At 57.3% G+C, this 14785-nt stretch overlaps 3 protein-coding genes across 5 annotated transcripts; 2 read left to right on the top strand and 1 right to left on the bottom strand.

Annotated features, from left to right (window-relative positions):
* The first annotated feature begins 1115 nt into the window (after positions 1-1115).
* Positions 1116-4376, top strand: UBE2M (ubiquitin conjugating enzyme E2 M). Its single transcript, XM_077911977.1, has 6 exons — positions 1116-1780; positions 2973-3067; positions 3200-3238; positions 3349-3452; positions 3712-3775; positions 3862-4376. The coding sequence occupies exons 1-6, from the start codon at positions 1672-1674 to the stop codon at positions 4000-4002; spliced, it is 552 nt and encodes a 183-aa protein (XP_077768103.1). The 5' UTR covers positions 1116-1671; the 3' UTR covers positions 4003-4376.
* A 596-nt stretch (positions 4377-4972) lies between these two features.
* CHMP2A (charged multivesicular body protein 2A) lies at positions 4973-7911 on the top strand. 3 transcript variants are annotated; one of them, XM_077911932.1, is made up of 6 exons: positions 4973-5132; positions 5925-6141; positions 7015-7194; positions 7275-7405; positions 7497-7558; positions 7631-7911. In XM_077911932.1, the coding sequence occupies exons 2-6, from the start codon at positions 5974-5976 to the stop codon at positions 7894-7896; spliced, it is 807 nt and encodes a 268-aa protein (XP_077768058.1). In that variant the 5' UTR covers positions 4973-5132; positions 5925-5973; the 3' UTR covers positions 7897-7911. The 3 variants fall into 3 exon arrangements, with proteins under 3 accessions (XP_077768058.1, XP_077768069.1, XP_077768080.1); XM_077911943.1 differs by having other exon boundaries at positions 5929-6141; XM_077911954.1 differs by having other exon boundaries at positions 7677-7888.
* Positions 7912-8603: 692 nt separating this feature from the next.
* Positions 8604-14631, bottom strand: TRIM28 (tripartite motif containing 28). Its single transcript, XM_077911316.1, has 17 exons — positions 14277-14631; positions 13822-13934; positions 13489-13621; positions 11760-11895; positions 11568-11684; positions 11374-11488; positions 11069-11215; positions 10855-10969; positions 10628-10734; positions 10493-10529; positions 10366-10411; positions 10033-10285; positions 9632-9951; positions 9428-9551; positions 9263-9349; positions 9049-9186; positions 8604-8951 (listed from the first exon to the last, which is right to left on the bottom strand). The coding sequence occupies exons 1-17, from the start codon at positions 14614-14616 to the stop codon at positions 8775-8777; spliced, it is 2505 nt and encodes an 834-aa protein (XP_077767442.1). The 5' UTR covers positions 14617-14631; the 3' UTR covers positions 8604-8774.
* Positions 14632-14785: the final 154 nt, after the last annotated feature.

A 14785-nucleotide genomic window follows, 5' to 3' on the forward strand; every position in this document is an offset into this window, starting at 1 on the left:
AACCCAGGGACCTCAGTGGTACCCGAAGACCCACAGGGTAGGGCCTCTAAGGAGGCTAGGGCCAGCCCAAGATACGAAAAGGTGGAGGTGACTTCCTGAAGCGAGGATACGTGTCGAGATGGACGCCAGGTCGGGTCTGAGGAGGCGCAGGGCATGGAACGGCCACTCCCCCGAGGGGAGGACTGCGAGCCTGGGCAGAGGTCGACGGCTGAGAGGACCCCGTGAGCACCCCTGCCCAGCCCCAGGGCCGGCTCAACCGGACCGCCAAAACTACTTGTTCCACAACGCTCCAGGTGATGACGGCAGGTGGCCTCAGAGACAGACGGGGACGTACAGCGGGAGCCGCACTGGGTCGCAGAGATGCTGAGAGACTGAGCACCGGCCGCACCCACCCACTGAGTGCGGTGCCGCGCTGCACACCCGCCCGACCGTTTCCATGGCGACAGCCGGACGTCATAGAACCGCCCCACGCCGCGTCCTCCCGCCCTCCGAGGCACGCTGAGCTGTGTGCGATCGTTGTGGAGGCTGGCCACACAGCGGAAGATCGCAAAGCGTGTCCGCTGGGTCTCGGGACCTGCTCCGAGAGGGTCCCCGCCCCACGTCCCATCTAGTGTCCACCCATGTAATCCCCCAAAGTGCTTACCACTAGCACAATACGCGTTTTATTTACTAGTTTACCTCATCCAGAATCTCCGCGAGCCAGTTGCTTTTGCGATGGGACATCGAGGTTGCTCGACCCCGCACTCTCTGAGTAAAGGCTATGGCCTCTCCGGGCTCTGGCCCGCCGTGATCACCTTGCCTCTGTGACCTCCAGGGGCAAGGACCTCATGTGACCCACCCCCACCACAATCTGCAAGGGTGGGCTGCCTACGAAGTGACCATCAACTGCCCTACTTAAAGATGGCGGTGGCACCGCCATTGACTGGACCCGCGAGCGTCCCCGGAAATGACCGCGGGACAGGCGGCACAAACGGAAATACCCGAGTCCAGCCGAAAAAGTCCGAATATTAAGACCTATTGCTGAGCAACGCGGGGCGGGGGTGGCGGCGGCCGTGGCGGCGGCGGCGGCAGCGGCAGCGGCCGCGGCGGCCGCGGCGGCTGCTGCTTCTGCGCAGGCGCATAGCGCAGGCCGGGCGAGAAGAGCCGAAGAGTGCCAGCGGCGGAAATATCCGAAGCGGTGGGGCGCCCGAGGCCGTTGCGGACCTCTGCGCCGAAGCCGCTGCTGCCGCGGAAGCCGAGCCTTTCTAGTACACGGCAGCCGCCACCGCGGCCGCCGCCTCCTCCTTCCCCTCGAGCCGCAGCCCCTCGCGGTGGGAGCAAGTGAACAGACAAGCGGCGCGGCCGCAGCTGGGCCTGAGGGGACCTAAGCTGGCGAGGGGGAGGAGGAAGCGGCTGGCTGGGGGCGGGGCCGAGCGGGCCCGAGAATAGCCGAGTCGGCCCGAGCGCCGCCGAGCGAGCCCGAGGCGCCGGGCCAGGCCAGAGCCGGACTACGGGAGCCGACGCGGGCCGCGCGGTGGGCGCGGAGCGGCGCGGCAGGCCGGGCGGGCGGCAGCAGCAGCGGAGGAGGCCGCGAAGGCGGGTTCGAGTGGCGGAGGCGGCGCAGGCGGCGGCAGGGGGCCGGGTGGCCGGGGTCCCGGGCCCCGCAGCGGCGGCAGCGGCGGCGGCGGCAGGATGATCAAGCTGTTCTCGCTGAAGCAGCAGAAGAAGGAGGAGGAGTCGGCGGGCGGCACCAAGGGCAGCAGCAAGAAGGCGTCGGCTGCGCAGCTGCGGATCCAGAAGGGTAGGGGGTCGGGGGATGGGGGTGGGGGTCGGAAGTCAGCGGCTGGGATGGGGTGATGTAGGAGTCTGGAGTGAGTTAATGCAGTCACCGGGGGGTCAGAGATGTCAGAGATGTGGCCGCAAATGTGGAGGTAGGAGGTTAGGGCCTGGGTTTCGGTGTGATGGGGGATCAGGGGTGAGTAATGCAGTCACCGAGGGGTCAGAGATGGGGGGCCGAATGTGGGGCACTTACAAGACTCGGAAAGCCAGGCATCTTGCATTGGGGACCAAGAATCAGAGAGTCAGGCAATGGAAGGCGAGTAGGAAGCTGGGGACTCCACAGAGTATGAGAACATGGGTGATAGGCAGAGGAGATTGGATAGTGGGGGCCAAGGATTGGAGATAGGGGTAGGAGAGGATTTAGTGAAGTATATTGGGGTCATTGGGAATCAGAGTGAGATGGAGTGAAGTAAGTTTTGGGCACTGCGATTTGTGGGTCTGGGGGGGTCACATGGCAATTTGGGGTTTGGGGTGACACGTGGAGGAGGGAAGAACAGTGTGTGCTGGGGACTGGAGATGGGGGTAGGGTTAATTTAGACTAACATGCTGGGTGCTGGGAATCTTAGAGGCAATGTTTAGAGGGGGTACAGGAATGGGAATTCACATGTCTGAGGGTTGGATGGGTACCTGAATTTAGGATGACAAGCAGAGGAGAGGAGGGATGGTGGGGACGGCATTGGTTAGGGGCAGGGTCCTTGGATTTGGGTGGTCAGGTGGGGACCAGCAGTGTCTACTAGAAAATGGAGGTCATGGCTGGGGATCCTGGTGTTTGGGGTAGTTGTAGGCTCTTGGGGGGCCACACAGGGGTGGGAGTATTTGGGGGCTGGGGGGTTGGGTACGCAGCTGCTGGACGCTGAGACTTTAGGCTGTGGATTCGGAAGAGTTGGAACTTATCCCAGGCCGGGAGCTAGAGCATAACCACAGTTTACAATTCATGTTTGAGTTGTGCTGTGGATCTAGAAGAGCCTGCCTGGAGACTAGAAAGCAGAAAGAGTAGGGAGAGGGTTGGGGGTGTGGGGCACAGCCCAGGACAGAGCCCTGAGGGTCCTGGAGGAGGCCATGGGTGCTCTCCTGGCACCTGTACCTCCGAATGCCCTTGTCTTTCCATCTCCCTTTCCCTCTCATCGTTCCCCTTCTTTGCTATGCAAACCCAGACATAAACGAGCTAAACCTGCCCAAGACGTGTGACATCAGCTTCTCAGATCCAGACGATCTCCTCAACTTCAAGCTGGTTATCTGTCCTGATGAGGTAAGGGTACACTTAGTTGGACTCTGAGGCATGGGCCAAGGGGTCTGGGAGAGCACTTTGAGTTGGGAGACTTAGTTTACCTGCCAGGCGCTGCAGGATGATGTCCTAACACTTTCTTCTTTCTCTTTGCAGGGCTTCTACAAGAGTGGGAAGTTTGTATTCAGTTTTAAGGTGAGTCCCAGGTGGGCAGGGATACCTCCGTGGCTGAGGAGGCAACAGCTGAGGCCCCAGCCAGGCACTGCTGGGGCACTTTTCTATCTTCTCTCCCTTCTTGGAGCCAGGTGGGCCAGGGTTACCCACATGACCCCCCCAAGGTGAAGTGTGAGACGATGGTCTATCACCCCAACATTGACCTCGAGGGCAATGTCTGCCTCAACATCCTCAGGTGAGGGCTGTGACTTTGGATTGCACAAGTCTCTGTCCCTTCCTTCCCTATTGTGGTCTGTGGTCCTCTGTCTTCATCTCCATGTTTTCTTCCTCAAGTCTTGACCTTAGCTTTCTCCCTGGCCTGTCCTGCTGTGCGCCCTCCTCCTAGCCTCTCACATCTGCACTGTCCCGTGCCCTGGAGCTGACTTGTTCAGTCCCAGCAGGCTCTGTGTTGGCCATCCACTCACCAGCCCCTGACCTTGATTCTCCCTCCACAGAGAGGACTGGAAGCCAGTCCTTACGATAAACTCCATAATTTATGGCCTGCAGTATCTCTTCTTGGTGAGTAGGGGTAGGTGGGGAAGGCTGGGGAAGGTTGGCCCTTTCTGCTTTAAGGGCCTGTTGACCCCCACCTATACCGGCCACAGGAGCCCAACCCCGAAGACCCACTGAACAAGGAGGCCGCCGAGGTCCTGCAGAACAACCGGCGGCTGTTTGAGCAGAATGTGCAGCGCTCCATGCGGGGTGGCTATATCGGCTCCACCTACTTCGAGCGCTGCCTGAAATAGGGTTTGCGCACACCCACCCCTGCCAGGGCCACCAGCCCCGGCGTCCCCTGCAAATATTTATTGGGGGCCACAGGTGGGGGGCATGGGTGGCCGGTGGGGGAATCCCATGCCCTGACCTTGCCTCCCCTCCCTGCCACCCGCTCCTAGTTATTATTTTTTTTTTAAACCACCATGTGATTAAGGTCGGCGCTGCCTCCGACCCACTCAGCAATGGGAAATGAATTGGCTTGTCTAGCCCCCAGCTGGGTGCTGTCCAGCCCCCCACTCTGGGCTCTGGGGTGGGTGGCCAAGGGGACTGGGTGGCTGGGGCTCGGGCACCCTACCCCTCCACCACTGGAGGTCCCACCAGGCTATTAAAGGGGAATGTTACTGCATGGCTTCTGCCTCTTACTTCTGTGGGATTGGGAGGGGCAGGTCATATACACTAGCAAGAGTGGTGGGAGATATGTGGTCACAGGTGGCACTAGGACACCCCTCAGCAGGCTACCCAGTTCCTGGAGCAGCCTTGGGGGGTAAAAGGGGGCAGGAATACCTCAGCCTCAGGCTGGGTGGGATGAATCCCAGTCTGGGACCAATGAGGGGCAGGATCCAGTAACCACTTGCTTCCTGCTTGGTAAACCAGTATAAAGGAAAGTCCATGCCACCTCCAGTTCTGCCCCCTTCTGCCATGGTTGGGCCCACCAAGGAACCCTCCCTGGTGTCACCAGGTGCCTGAGATCCAGAAACGGAAATGCCATGGTCCGTCGGATGGGCTGGGCCCTCTGGTGGGTGCGGTGGTGGGATGGGGTGGCTGGGTGGAAGGTGCCCAAAGATGCACCAACCCAACGACGTCTAGGATCCCAGGCCTGGCTCGTCCTGGAACCTATGGAACACCGTCAAGCAGGCTCTGGAGAGACGGAAGCTGGCGCGCATGCGCCTGGATGCATGCCTGCTCCAGGAGGCGTGCGCACGCGCGCTCTTGTCCCCGCCCATCGCTCCGGGTGCCGGTGGAGCGTGTGACGTCAGACCACTTCTTCCGGAAACGGCGGCGGCAGAAAGAACCGAGGGGCTATCGTTGGTGGGCGCGCCCGAGGATCCAAGTAGAGAGGAGCGTAACCCGGAAGCGGAAGCGGGTTCCCGTCCCAGCTACGGTGAGTGGCCCCTGCCGGGCCGCGGGTCCCGGGTGGGTGCGTGGGCGACGGCAGATGAGGGCTTCTTCGCCGGGATGTCGACTGCCTCGCCCATCCCCGAGACCCTGGCCTCATCTAGCCACTTTGCTCTCTGGGTGCGGGCCTCCCAACACCCTCCAGGTTTTGTCCTGGGTGAACCAGGCGCCCCAACACCCACCATCCCGTTCCTGGACCCCAGACTCTTCCAGATCTACAGAACTCCCTAACGTCTATCATGTCCTTAGTGTACTGGGTGCCCAGACACCCTGCAGCCATATTATTCGTACCCAGGTTCCCTCCCCACTCAGGGACCCCCAAATCCGAATGGCATTCATACGTTCTGAAGCTTCAGAACCCCTATATCCACTTTGTTCTTGGTACTCAGGTTGTCCACCTGCCTTGCCATCCCATAGGGCCCCCACAATTCCCGTCCTTGGCGCTCAGGGTCCCAAATGCCCCAGTGCACCCTCACACATCCACCTCCATTCTGAGCCTGTCAGACTCCAAGGCCTCTGGGCTGGAGAGGCAGGCTGAAGCCTTGAACTTCCTTGGGGGCTCTATGATGAAGGGATGGGGTGGGTATGTTGTGGAGGACTTTCAAATCTTGCTGCCCCCACTTCTGTGGAATAATTTCAGTGTTCCTGGCTGCGTTTTAGCCTTCTATTAAGGTTTCCTCTTCCTGCTTAGCCCCTTCGCATTTTGCACCACCCTGCCAATATACATTGTGACCCTGGCTCTGCTTCTGCTTTTTCTGGGCCCCATACCACTTCACAGCTAGGCTTCACACCACTTGTCACAGGCCCATTAGTGGGCTACTGCTATCATGGACCTGTTGTTTGGGCGCCGGAAGACACCGGAGGAGCTGCTGAGGCAGAACCAGCGGGCCCTGAACCGTGCCATGCGAGAGTTGGACCGTGAACGACAGAAGCTAGAGACCCAGGAGAAGAAAATCATCGCAGACATCAAGAAGATGGCCAAGCAGGGCCAGATGGTGAGCTCAGCTGGGCACAGGTTGGGACACAGGATCAGGGGCTATAGTTGGGTCAGGTACTGCTATAACTATAGAGCATGACAGGATACCAACAGGTGCCTTGAGAGAAATTAAGGGCAAGTATGGGGCTTCCCTATTTTTGGGGATCCAGAAAGGCTCTTCCCAGGAGGGGATGCCAGAGCCACAAACCTTAAGTAATGAGGAGTGAGCCTGTGAAGATCCAAACTACCAGTGTGTCAGATGAGGAACCACATGTTCCATGAGGGAGTTATAGTTGAATTCAGAGTAGATGGTAGGCCACACAAGTTGAAATCCTGGGCCACAGTGGGAAGTGAGTCAAAGGGTTTAGTTTTAATGCAAGAGAGATGTAGCCCAGAATACACTGTGACCTGAGTGTCAGTAAAAGAATGGGAATAGCCTGAACCAGTAGGGAGCAAAACCTATGACAGTTTGAACCTGAGCAGCTAGGTTGAAGTGGTTCCATTTCCCGGAATAGGCAAGGCAAGGCAAGCATTTGGGAAGTCAAAAGCTAAGCTATGGATCGATTCATTTGGGGTAGAGCTTGAGGTGTGAGCCTTTGTGAGATGGAGAGAGAGGCACTCTTCAGCCGGGATAGTAGTTCAGAAATAGGCATTTTAAGAGAATGACTCTAGATATGGAGGGAAAAGGGTCCCTATGTGGAGTGAGCACAGCCTTCCTTCCAGCACCTATGGGTTAGAGAGGTCAGAGTACAGAGGAGCCTGTGGAGTCATGACCCAAGAGGCATGAGGATGAGGTTGGGAGGAGGGAGGGGCCAGTGAACACTGGATTAAGCCACACGTAAATATCTGAAAGCATCTTGGCCCATCCCTGCCACCTTTGTGCACTCTTCAGGACGCCGTGCGTATCATGGCAAAAGACCTGGTGCGCACTCGGCGTTATGTGCGTAAATTTGTGTTGATGCGGGCCAACATCCAGGCGGTGTCCCTGAAGATCCAGACGCTGAAGTCCAACAACTCAATGGCACAAGCTATGAAGGGGGTCACCAAAGCCATGGGCACCATGAACAGACAGGTACGCCTCTCCCAAGCATCCCCCCCACCCCACCCCCACCAACTAGTCCCCAACTAACCCTCCCCCCACATCACTTCCAGCTAAAGTTGCCTCAGATCCAGAAGATCATGATGGAATTTGAGCGGCAGGCCGAGATCATGGACATGAAGGAGGAAATGATGAATGATGCCATTGATGATGCCATGGGTGATGAAGAAGATGAAGAGGAGAGGTTAGGGGACACCAGGTGTGGGAAGGGTGGGGATGGATGCCGGGTCCTCAAACATAACCAGGCCCTCATAAACTTCTTCTCTCTTCCCAAGTGACGCTGTTGTATCCCAGGTCCTGGATGAGCTGGGATTGAGCCTGACAGATGAGCTGTCAAGTGAGTGCGCCCAATTTTGGGCCCTGCCCCACCCAACAGTCCAGACAAAACCCCTGACCCCCTCCCCCACAGCATTATTCCTTTCTACAGGAGCTCTCCTAACCCCCACTCTCTGTAGACCTCCCCTCCACCGGAGGCTCACTCAGTGTGGCTGCCAGTGGGAAGAAAGCAGAGGCTGCAGCCTCAGCCCTAGTAGATGCCGACGCAGACCTGGAGGAGCGGCTCAAGAATCTGCGGAGGGACTAATCACCCTATACTACCATGAGTGGGAGGTGGGCAATCGATGCCCAGTTTTGCTGTACTACTTCTGTAATAAAAGATTGGACACTAGTTCCTAGGCCTGTGTGACTGACCGGACTTGGGCCAGGCTGGGGTCCCTTGGCAGAGGTCACATACAGGGTTTGGTAAAGGGGACACATACAGGGTTTGGTAAAGGGGCAGTTGACACGTGGCCAAAGGCCAAGTACCAGAGTTGTTGGGATATAAGAAAAGGTAGGCTGGATTGCCTCCCAATTTGTGGCAGGAATTGACAGGTCGTCTCCACATGTTCAGGGTTTGGGAGCTGAAGGTCATCTGTGAGCTCTGCTTCCATACCCCTCCCAAAGCCTCCAGTGCCTTGGCCTATCAGTGCCTATCACCTCCAAAACAGTCGGGTTCCCAGATACCCTTAAGTCTGGGCTCATCTGCCAGGAATCCTCAGCCCACCCACACTGTGGTGCCATCTGATGAGAAATGGTTACACCCAAGTCCAGGAAGTACTCAGAAAGAATGACCACCATGCAGCTGTGTATTTGGGGCTACACCCTGCCTGCCCATTACCACCTACAGGGGCACCCAAAAGCCTACAGGATGTGTACCATGCAACCCTCCCACCTACCCAAGACACTGGAAAAGCCCAAGGGGGATGCTCTTCCCTACTCCCTGGACACCAAAATGGCTCAATGGTTCAGGAGTGCCCCACACCTACTCCATCTACCAGGGCATGGTGAGGGAATTGCAGAGACCAAGCCCTAGGACCACTCCCCCCACCACCAAATGCCTGAGGAACTGGTGAAGTTTTTATTAAATCCACATAAGTAAAAACCATATTGTGAGGGGTTGGGGGATGGGGCCACCAAGAAGTAGGAGCCAGGCCACCAGAGGGGGAGGTAGGGGGAGGGGAATTTGACAGGACAGAGAACATTGCCAGGCCGGGTTGGCCTGAGAGGCCACAGACTCAGGGGCCATCACCAGGACCACTGGATAGCTCCTGGGCACTCAGGCCAGCACCAGGCAGGCTCAGGGGGGGGGGCTCCACCAGCACAGCTGAGAACTTGGTGTCACCAAAGGCCTCGTTCATGCGAGTCTCGAAGAAGCGCTGCAGGCCGATGATGGACTGCACGTCTGCCTTGTCCTGAGCCGGGCAGATTGCAGTGGATGGATCCTAGCTCTCCCTCCTCCCATCACCCCTAACCCTACCCCCCTCCCAACCCTATTCTCCCCAAGCTCACCTCTGTCAGCTTGTTGAACTGCTTAAACATGCGGCCCACATCCTGGGCAAACTCCTGGGGGGAACTATATGGGGGTGACAACTTCTCCTGGAGACGGGCACGGATCAGGGTCAGGTCCAGGGTGCCACCAGGCTGATCCTGTAGACAGACCCCACAGGCTGAAAGTGAGGCCTGGCAGTCCCTCCCCCTACCCTCTCTAAGTCCTAAGACTCACCAGGGAGAAAGTAGAGTCAGTAGCCAGCTGGTGCAAAGGTCGGCAGGGCTCATGACAGAATAGGGCCAGCAAGACACGCTCACACTTCTATGGACAAGACAGAGAACAGAGTCAGGAGGGTAGGACTATTGAGCTACTCCTAAGGGAATAGGCCCCCACCCTCACCTGCTGGTTAGCTGGCGAGAGCTTGGCCACCACACCGGTGCTATCACCACTGTCCAGGCTCAGGCTGCCATCTTCCTCTTTCAGATCGGGTAGTACATGGCAGAGAGAGCAACTCCACTCCTCCCTGGATGGAAGGAGAATGAGGAGCTGCAAAGAACCTGGCCCAGCCCTCCACCCTGCACAGACCCCACACAAGCCTCGCACCCTGGGACATCCTGCAGGGCAGGCAGGTGGCAGTCCAGGTGGAAGCAGAACTCGCACTGGTTGCACATGACTAGATCCCCTGGCTTCTGGCAGACACGGCAGATGGTGGCACTGTCATCCAGGGCACCTGGACCACCGGCTGGGGCTGAAGTGCCCTCTGGAGCCACTACTTCTAGACCTGAACTGGTGCTGCCACTGGGTGAGGCCAGGCGGGGGCCCTCGGCACCAGGGCCCTCCGCCAGAGCCATCAGCACAGGCTTGGTCTCAGGACCCTCCGTGGCAACAGGCGGAGCTCCAATGGCAGCTTCTGTCTCTTCCTCCTACAAGGATGTAATAGGTGTTAAGCAGGGTGCAGACCTGGATGCTCATTTCCTACTCACAGTCACTTGAGACAGGCTCACCTTGACTATGGCCATGCCAGGTAGTGGTGGGGCCCCAGGGGCCCCGGGTGGAGCAGATCCAGGCTGTCCAGCAGCAGCAGCTGCAGCACCACGCTCAATAACAATGAGATTGTAATCCTCAGTGGTGCTGCCTGGGAAGACCTTGAAAACTGGTGGCTGGCTATCAGCCGTGAGATCCAGGTCTAGGCGCTCGAGGCTCACCCGTGGCACCTTGCGCATGAGGCCACTCACCTCCCCCTCACCTGAGCGGGACCTGTGGGTACAGGGGCAGCATGATGTTAGGACACCCATCCCTTTGCCCATCTGGCTCCACAAAAGGATAGCCAAACTCACCGCTTTACACCTGACACATGGGGCTCTGCACTCGAATAAGGATCATCTGCTCAGAAAATACAGAAAGAGATAGTAGGTTAGGGATAGACCTAGAGCACTGAAGCTCTCCCACCTACAAGGTACTTACCTGAGCCAAAGCCATAGCCTTCCTGTACCTCCATGGGCTGTGGGTAAAGCAGGTGGACCTCAGTGGGCAGGTGTCCCATAGGACCCCATGCCCCCACCCTCCCCAGCCCATGATTCCCCCCCCTCCCCTGCTCACCTGGCTACTGCCAGAGCCCTGTTTGCTCAAGGGCCCTGGAGCCCGAGGAGGGGCCATGGACGTAGGGCCTGTTGAGTTGGTGCCAGGACGCTCTGCCACAATCTTGCCTGCAAAAATGAGATAAAATCAGCTTAAGACCCAGTGTCAATCAAAAAAAAAAAAAAAAAGACCCAGTGTCTGGAGCAATAGCAATAGCAATATTCAGCGGGATAAAGAAAAGGACAAACCAAAAGCCTCTGCACTCTTGGTCCAGGCATTAAGGTCCCATTGAAATTTCATCTCGCCATGTGGCTCTACAGGGTCCACAATCATCTTGAGGGCCCGATGCAGTTGGAAGTAGATCTGGAGATAGAGCAGTGCATGAACACACAGCAAACAAGGCTGCAGGGTACTGAGTGGCACCTGCCTGGAACCCACCACTGAGTGCCCACCAGCACACACCAGCTTCTTGGAGAGCAGCAGGGCCGTATTGTTGTCACTCTCCAGAGCCCAAGAGGCAAAGCGCAGGATGTGTTCCTGGTGCTTCTGGATCTTGGTCATGGTCCAGTGTTGTCGTTCCAGGCGCTCCTGCTGCCCCTCAGTCACCTTCTACAGGTAGACAGAACAAAGAAATCAAGGAAAGAAGACACCAAAGATGGCATCAACAGCCAGCAGAGAACGCCAGTCCCCAAGATCCGACTACCACAGATGGGGTCATCAGCCAGCAGATGGGACCCAGAATCCCTCCCCCCTCAAACAGGGTATACCTGAGCATCATTGACCAGCACACGGCCCCGCTTGTTCAGCTCCTTCATGATCTGCAAAATGGCCATCTTGACATCTACCTGCACACGCTTCTGTACGTCAGACACCTGGCGGATCCTGGGAGGCAGAGTGAACCAAGTCGAGAAGGTGATCCCCCAGAACTGCGCCCAACTACGGCCCTGGCATCCACACTTACGAGCTGCGAACCTCCTTGGTGTTCTTCTGCAGTGTTGCATGCTTATCCCCAAGGCGCTTCACCAGCGAGGCCAAGAGCTTGCGCTGGTTCCTCACTGCATCCTCCAGAAACTGGTATCTGAGGACAGACAGAAGTGGGCCTGGGTGCTGAACCATGCTAACAGACAAACCCACCAGCATCCTCAGTACTCACTGGTGGTCCTTGTGGGCATTGAGCTGGCAGTCCCGGCAGGTGAGGGTGTCACAGCTCTCACAGAACAGCACAAGGGGTTCGTGCTTGTGCACATTGCAGTACACCGTGCGCTCACCGTCCCTTGATTTGGCTGGCCCTGGAGAAGAGAAACCATGAGGCTGAAGCTCATCCTCAGCCATCTCCAACTCAAGTAGAAGACAGAACTTGAGGCCTTGCTTCCTGCCTGTCCTGCAACCCTGGGCTGTCTGCTGGGAAAACTCAAAGCCCTGCAACAGTGGCCAGGGTAAAGGACAGGCCTGTAAACCTAAATCTTTCCTCTCAAAATCTTCAGTCCAAACCTGACCCAGAAAAATCACTCCTCCTTCTAGCTACTGATATTGACAACAAAATCTGAAGACTTTGGCAGAGACCTTCCTCTTACTATTCCCTCTACTAGAACCTTCCCAAATGGATACTCAGGAGAGCTCTTCCACCTTGAAAAGCACCACTGGCTCCACTCCTCCACTCGCAGTAGGTTCTGTCCAGCAGAGGAAGGCACTCTGGCTACTGTGCCATCCAAGCATATAAAATGTTTGCTTGCTGGTGTAGACAAAAACAAATCAGAAACTAGAGACACTATTCAAGCACAGCTTCCTTAGAAGCCATACTTTGGTGATCTACCCTCTCGAGTAAAAAAAAAAAAATGCACAAACCACTTATAACCCATAGACCTACAAAGGATCCAGGCCTTACAAAGCCTTCTCAGAAGAGGTGAAATGTCAGACCACAACCCTCACAAAGATGTCAGAACCCCTCTTCTGAGGGGAGAGTCCTGGTACTTTGAGTAATACCACCTAAAGACCAATATACTACCTCACCCCCAACCTGTCACCATCATTAAAAAGCTGCTTGAGACAATCTATCTCTCTTTCCTACCCAATCCCATTTACAACCTGGCTGTATCATCCCAGCCCAAAACACACGACTTTGAGATACAAATCAGCCAGACCATGGATCCTCTAATACTGCCGCCTCCTGTACTCTGCCCTTTGCCTTAAGCCAGGACCTCCTACAAATCCCTGCTCTTCGCTCCTGGCTCCTGATTCCTCGTGCCCCCACAACCACCATCTCCATTATTATTTTCCTGCCAATGCTCTGCTCTAGGACTGAGAAGCCACAATGTAACTACCAAAAGGCGACCCAGAGTGTTCTGGAACAAAAAAACAGGATAAACTCAGAAAGATCCCAAGCCCTTTTCTTTGCCACTACCAGCGTCTACAGGAGTCTCTTAATACCTACCTGAGTGAAACACTCTCTAAATACCTACCTGAGCTGAACATGTATAACCCAAAGTTCTAAGACTCTCCATAATGCTATTCAGGGCCTGTGCAACTTAAACACAGTGGCTCAGAGGTCTCATTTCCCCCTACAGAACCATAACAAGTTGCCAGGGAACCCCAGTCCAGCCCCTCCACTACTGGGGCTTATCCCCTGTGTGCTGCGGGGGGGGAGGGGCCTGATGAGCTTGCCTGAATCCTCAGTGCACCCCCTCACACTTCTGTGGTCATTTCCCTCCCACTGGACCCACACACCTGAGCCCCAGCATCCCCATTTTTTAATTCTGCCCTCAGACCCTTCCAGAGGTACCCTGATAAAGCTCCCTGGGACCCATCCATCATCAGTAACCAGCACCATAAACAGTTGAGAACATATGCAAGATAACCAAGGCTTTCTGCTCTGCCTTGCATACCAGTGGAGCGTACGGTGTGGTCCTTGGTGTACTTCACCCGCTGGTGTGCTTCCACACACGTCTCACACAGTGGCTCAGAGCACTCCACACAGTAGCTGGTGGCAGGGGCATTATCCTCACAGCTAGTGCAGCACTAATGGGCAAAAGCAGAGTGAGAAGAGGCAAAAACGCCAAATAGATCCACGTCTACACCCCAGATAACACAACCTAAGCAAAGTGTTGCCTTCACCTAATCTATACAGTTTGCCGAAACACTGGTAGTATGAGAAGAATAAAGTCTGGAACTGATTACATGTATTGAGGCCTCCTAGGGGTTGCTAGGGCAGGACATACCTGATTTGCATCCTGGGAGTCTGTGGCAGCCTTGCTGCCACTGTCACGCATAAAGTAATTCTCCACAATGTCTTTGGAGAAGCATTGCTGTTTGCACACAGGACAGTCGACCACTGCCAAAAACAAACAAAATAATGAGATTATGAGCTCACAGCCAAGTCGTAACCCATCCCCCCAATGAGCCCAACCTTCATCCCAAAGAAGGCCAAATCCTCTCATTAGGGAGCAGAAACCAAACCCTTCTTTCATCGAACTTGCAGCATATGAGCTCACGCCCAGGACAGAACCCACTGCCCATACTCAACCTGACCAACTACTATCCGCGTCCCTATCCTCTCGCTCAGGCGATCCCCCGCCATCGTCACGCTGGGAACAGACCCCCCAATCCCGACGCCGAGTGGGTATCAAAGCCTGTGGGGTGGGGGGATGGGCTGCCCCGGCCCGACCGTACTCACCGGCGCCGTCACCCGCTGCACCGCCATCCCCCGAGCTGTTGGCGGCGGCGGGCGCCGGGGGCCCGAGGCAGGCACTGCAAGCCGAATGCAGGCAGGGCAGCAAGCGCGGCTCCCTCTCGGGGCGCAGGCGCTCCCGGCACACACCGCAGTGCTCCAGCAGCTCCAGCGCCTCGCCGCCGCCCCCCGCGGGCGACGACGCCGAGGCCGAAGCCGAGGCCGAGGCCGCGGCCGACGAGGCGGCGGCGCGCTTTTCGCCGCCAGCCGAGCCCTCGCCCGGGCCCGGGCTGCCCGAGGCGGCTGCCGCCGCCGCCGCGGAGGCCGCCGCCGCCGAGGCCGCCATTCACACGCCGCCGGGGGCGCCCAGGGGGGAGGAGGGGCGCGGGGCCCGCCGCGCAGGCGCAGACGCACTCGCCGCCAACGGCTGGGCCGCTGCCGCCGCGAGGCCGAGCGCCGCCACGCGCCTCCTGGGCTACTGCCCGCTGCGCGCGGGGCGCTGTCGAAGCCCGGCC

The sequence above is a fragment of the Canis aureus genome, chromosome 1 (genome assembly GCF_053574225.1).
Source record: "Canis aureus isolate CA01 chromosome 1, VMU_Caureus_v.1.0, whole genome shotgun sequence".
Lineage (NCBI taxonomy): Eukaryota > Metazoa > Chordata > Mammalia > Carnivora > Canidae > Canis > Canis aureus.

What these genes read in the sequence shown, in the direction of transcription:
- UBE2M (XM_077911977.1), top strand. Translation starts at nt 1,672, where the DNA reads ATGATCAAGCTGTTCTCGCTGAAGCAGCAGAAGAAGGAGGAGGAGTCG. An exon ending in GTCTGCCTCAACATCCTCAG is followed by an intron (nt 3,453 to 3,711) that starts GTGAGGGCTGTG and finishes CTCCCTCCACAG; the next exon opens with AGAGGACTGGAAGCCAGTCC. An exon ending in GCCTGCAGTATCTCTTCTTG is followed by an intron (nt 3,776 to 3,861) that starts GTGAGTAGGGGT and finishes TACCGGCCACAG; the next exon opens with GAGCCCAACCCCGAAGACCC.
- TRIM28 (XM_077911316.1), bottom strand. Translation starts at nt 14,616, where the DNA reads ATGGCGGCCTCGGCGGCGGCGGCCTCCGCGGCGGCGGCGGCAGCCGCC. An exon ending in AGGCTATGGCTTTGGCTCAG is followed by an intron (nt 10,412 to 10,492) that starts GTAAGTACCTTG and finishes TTTTCTGAGCAG; the next exon opens with ATGATCCTTATTCGAGTGCA. An exon ending in CATGTGTCAGGTGTAAAGCG is followed by an intron (nt 10,286 to 10,365) that starts GTGAGTTTGGCT and finishes CTGTACCCACAG; the next exon opens with GTCCCGCTCAGGTGAGGGGG.
- CHMP2A (XM_077911932.1), top strand. Translation starts at nt 5,974, where the DNA reads ATGGACCTGTTGTTTGGGCGCCGGAAGACACCGGAGGAGCTGCTGAGG. An exon ending in GAAGAAGATGAAGAGGAGAG is followed by an intron (nt 7,406 to 7,496) that starts GTTAGGGGACAC and finishes TCTCTTCCCAAG; the next exon opens with TGACGCTGTTGTATCCCAGG. An exon ending in CCTGACAGATGAGCTGTCAA is followed by an intron (nt 7,559 to 7,630) that starts GTGAGTGCGCCC and finishes CCTCCCCCACAG; the next exon opens with CATTATTCCTTTCTACAGGA.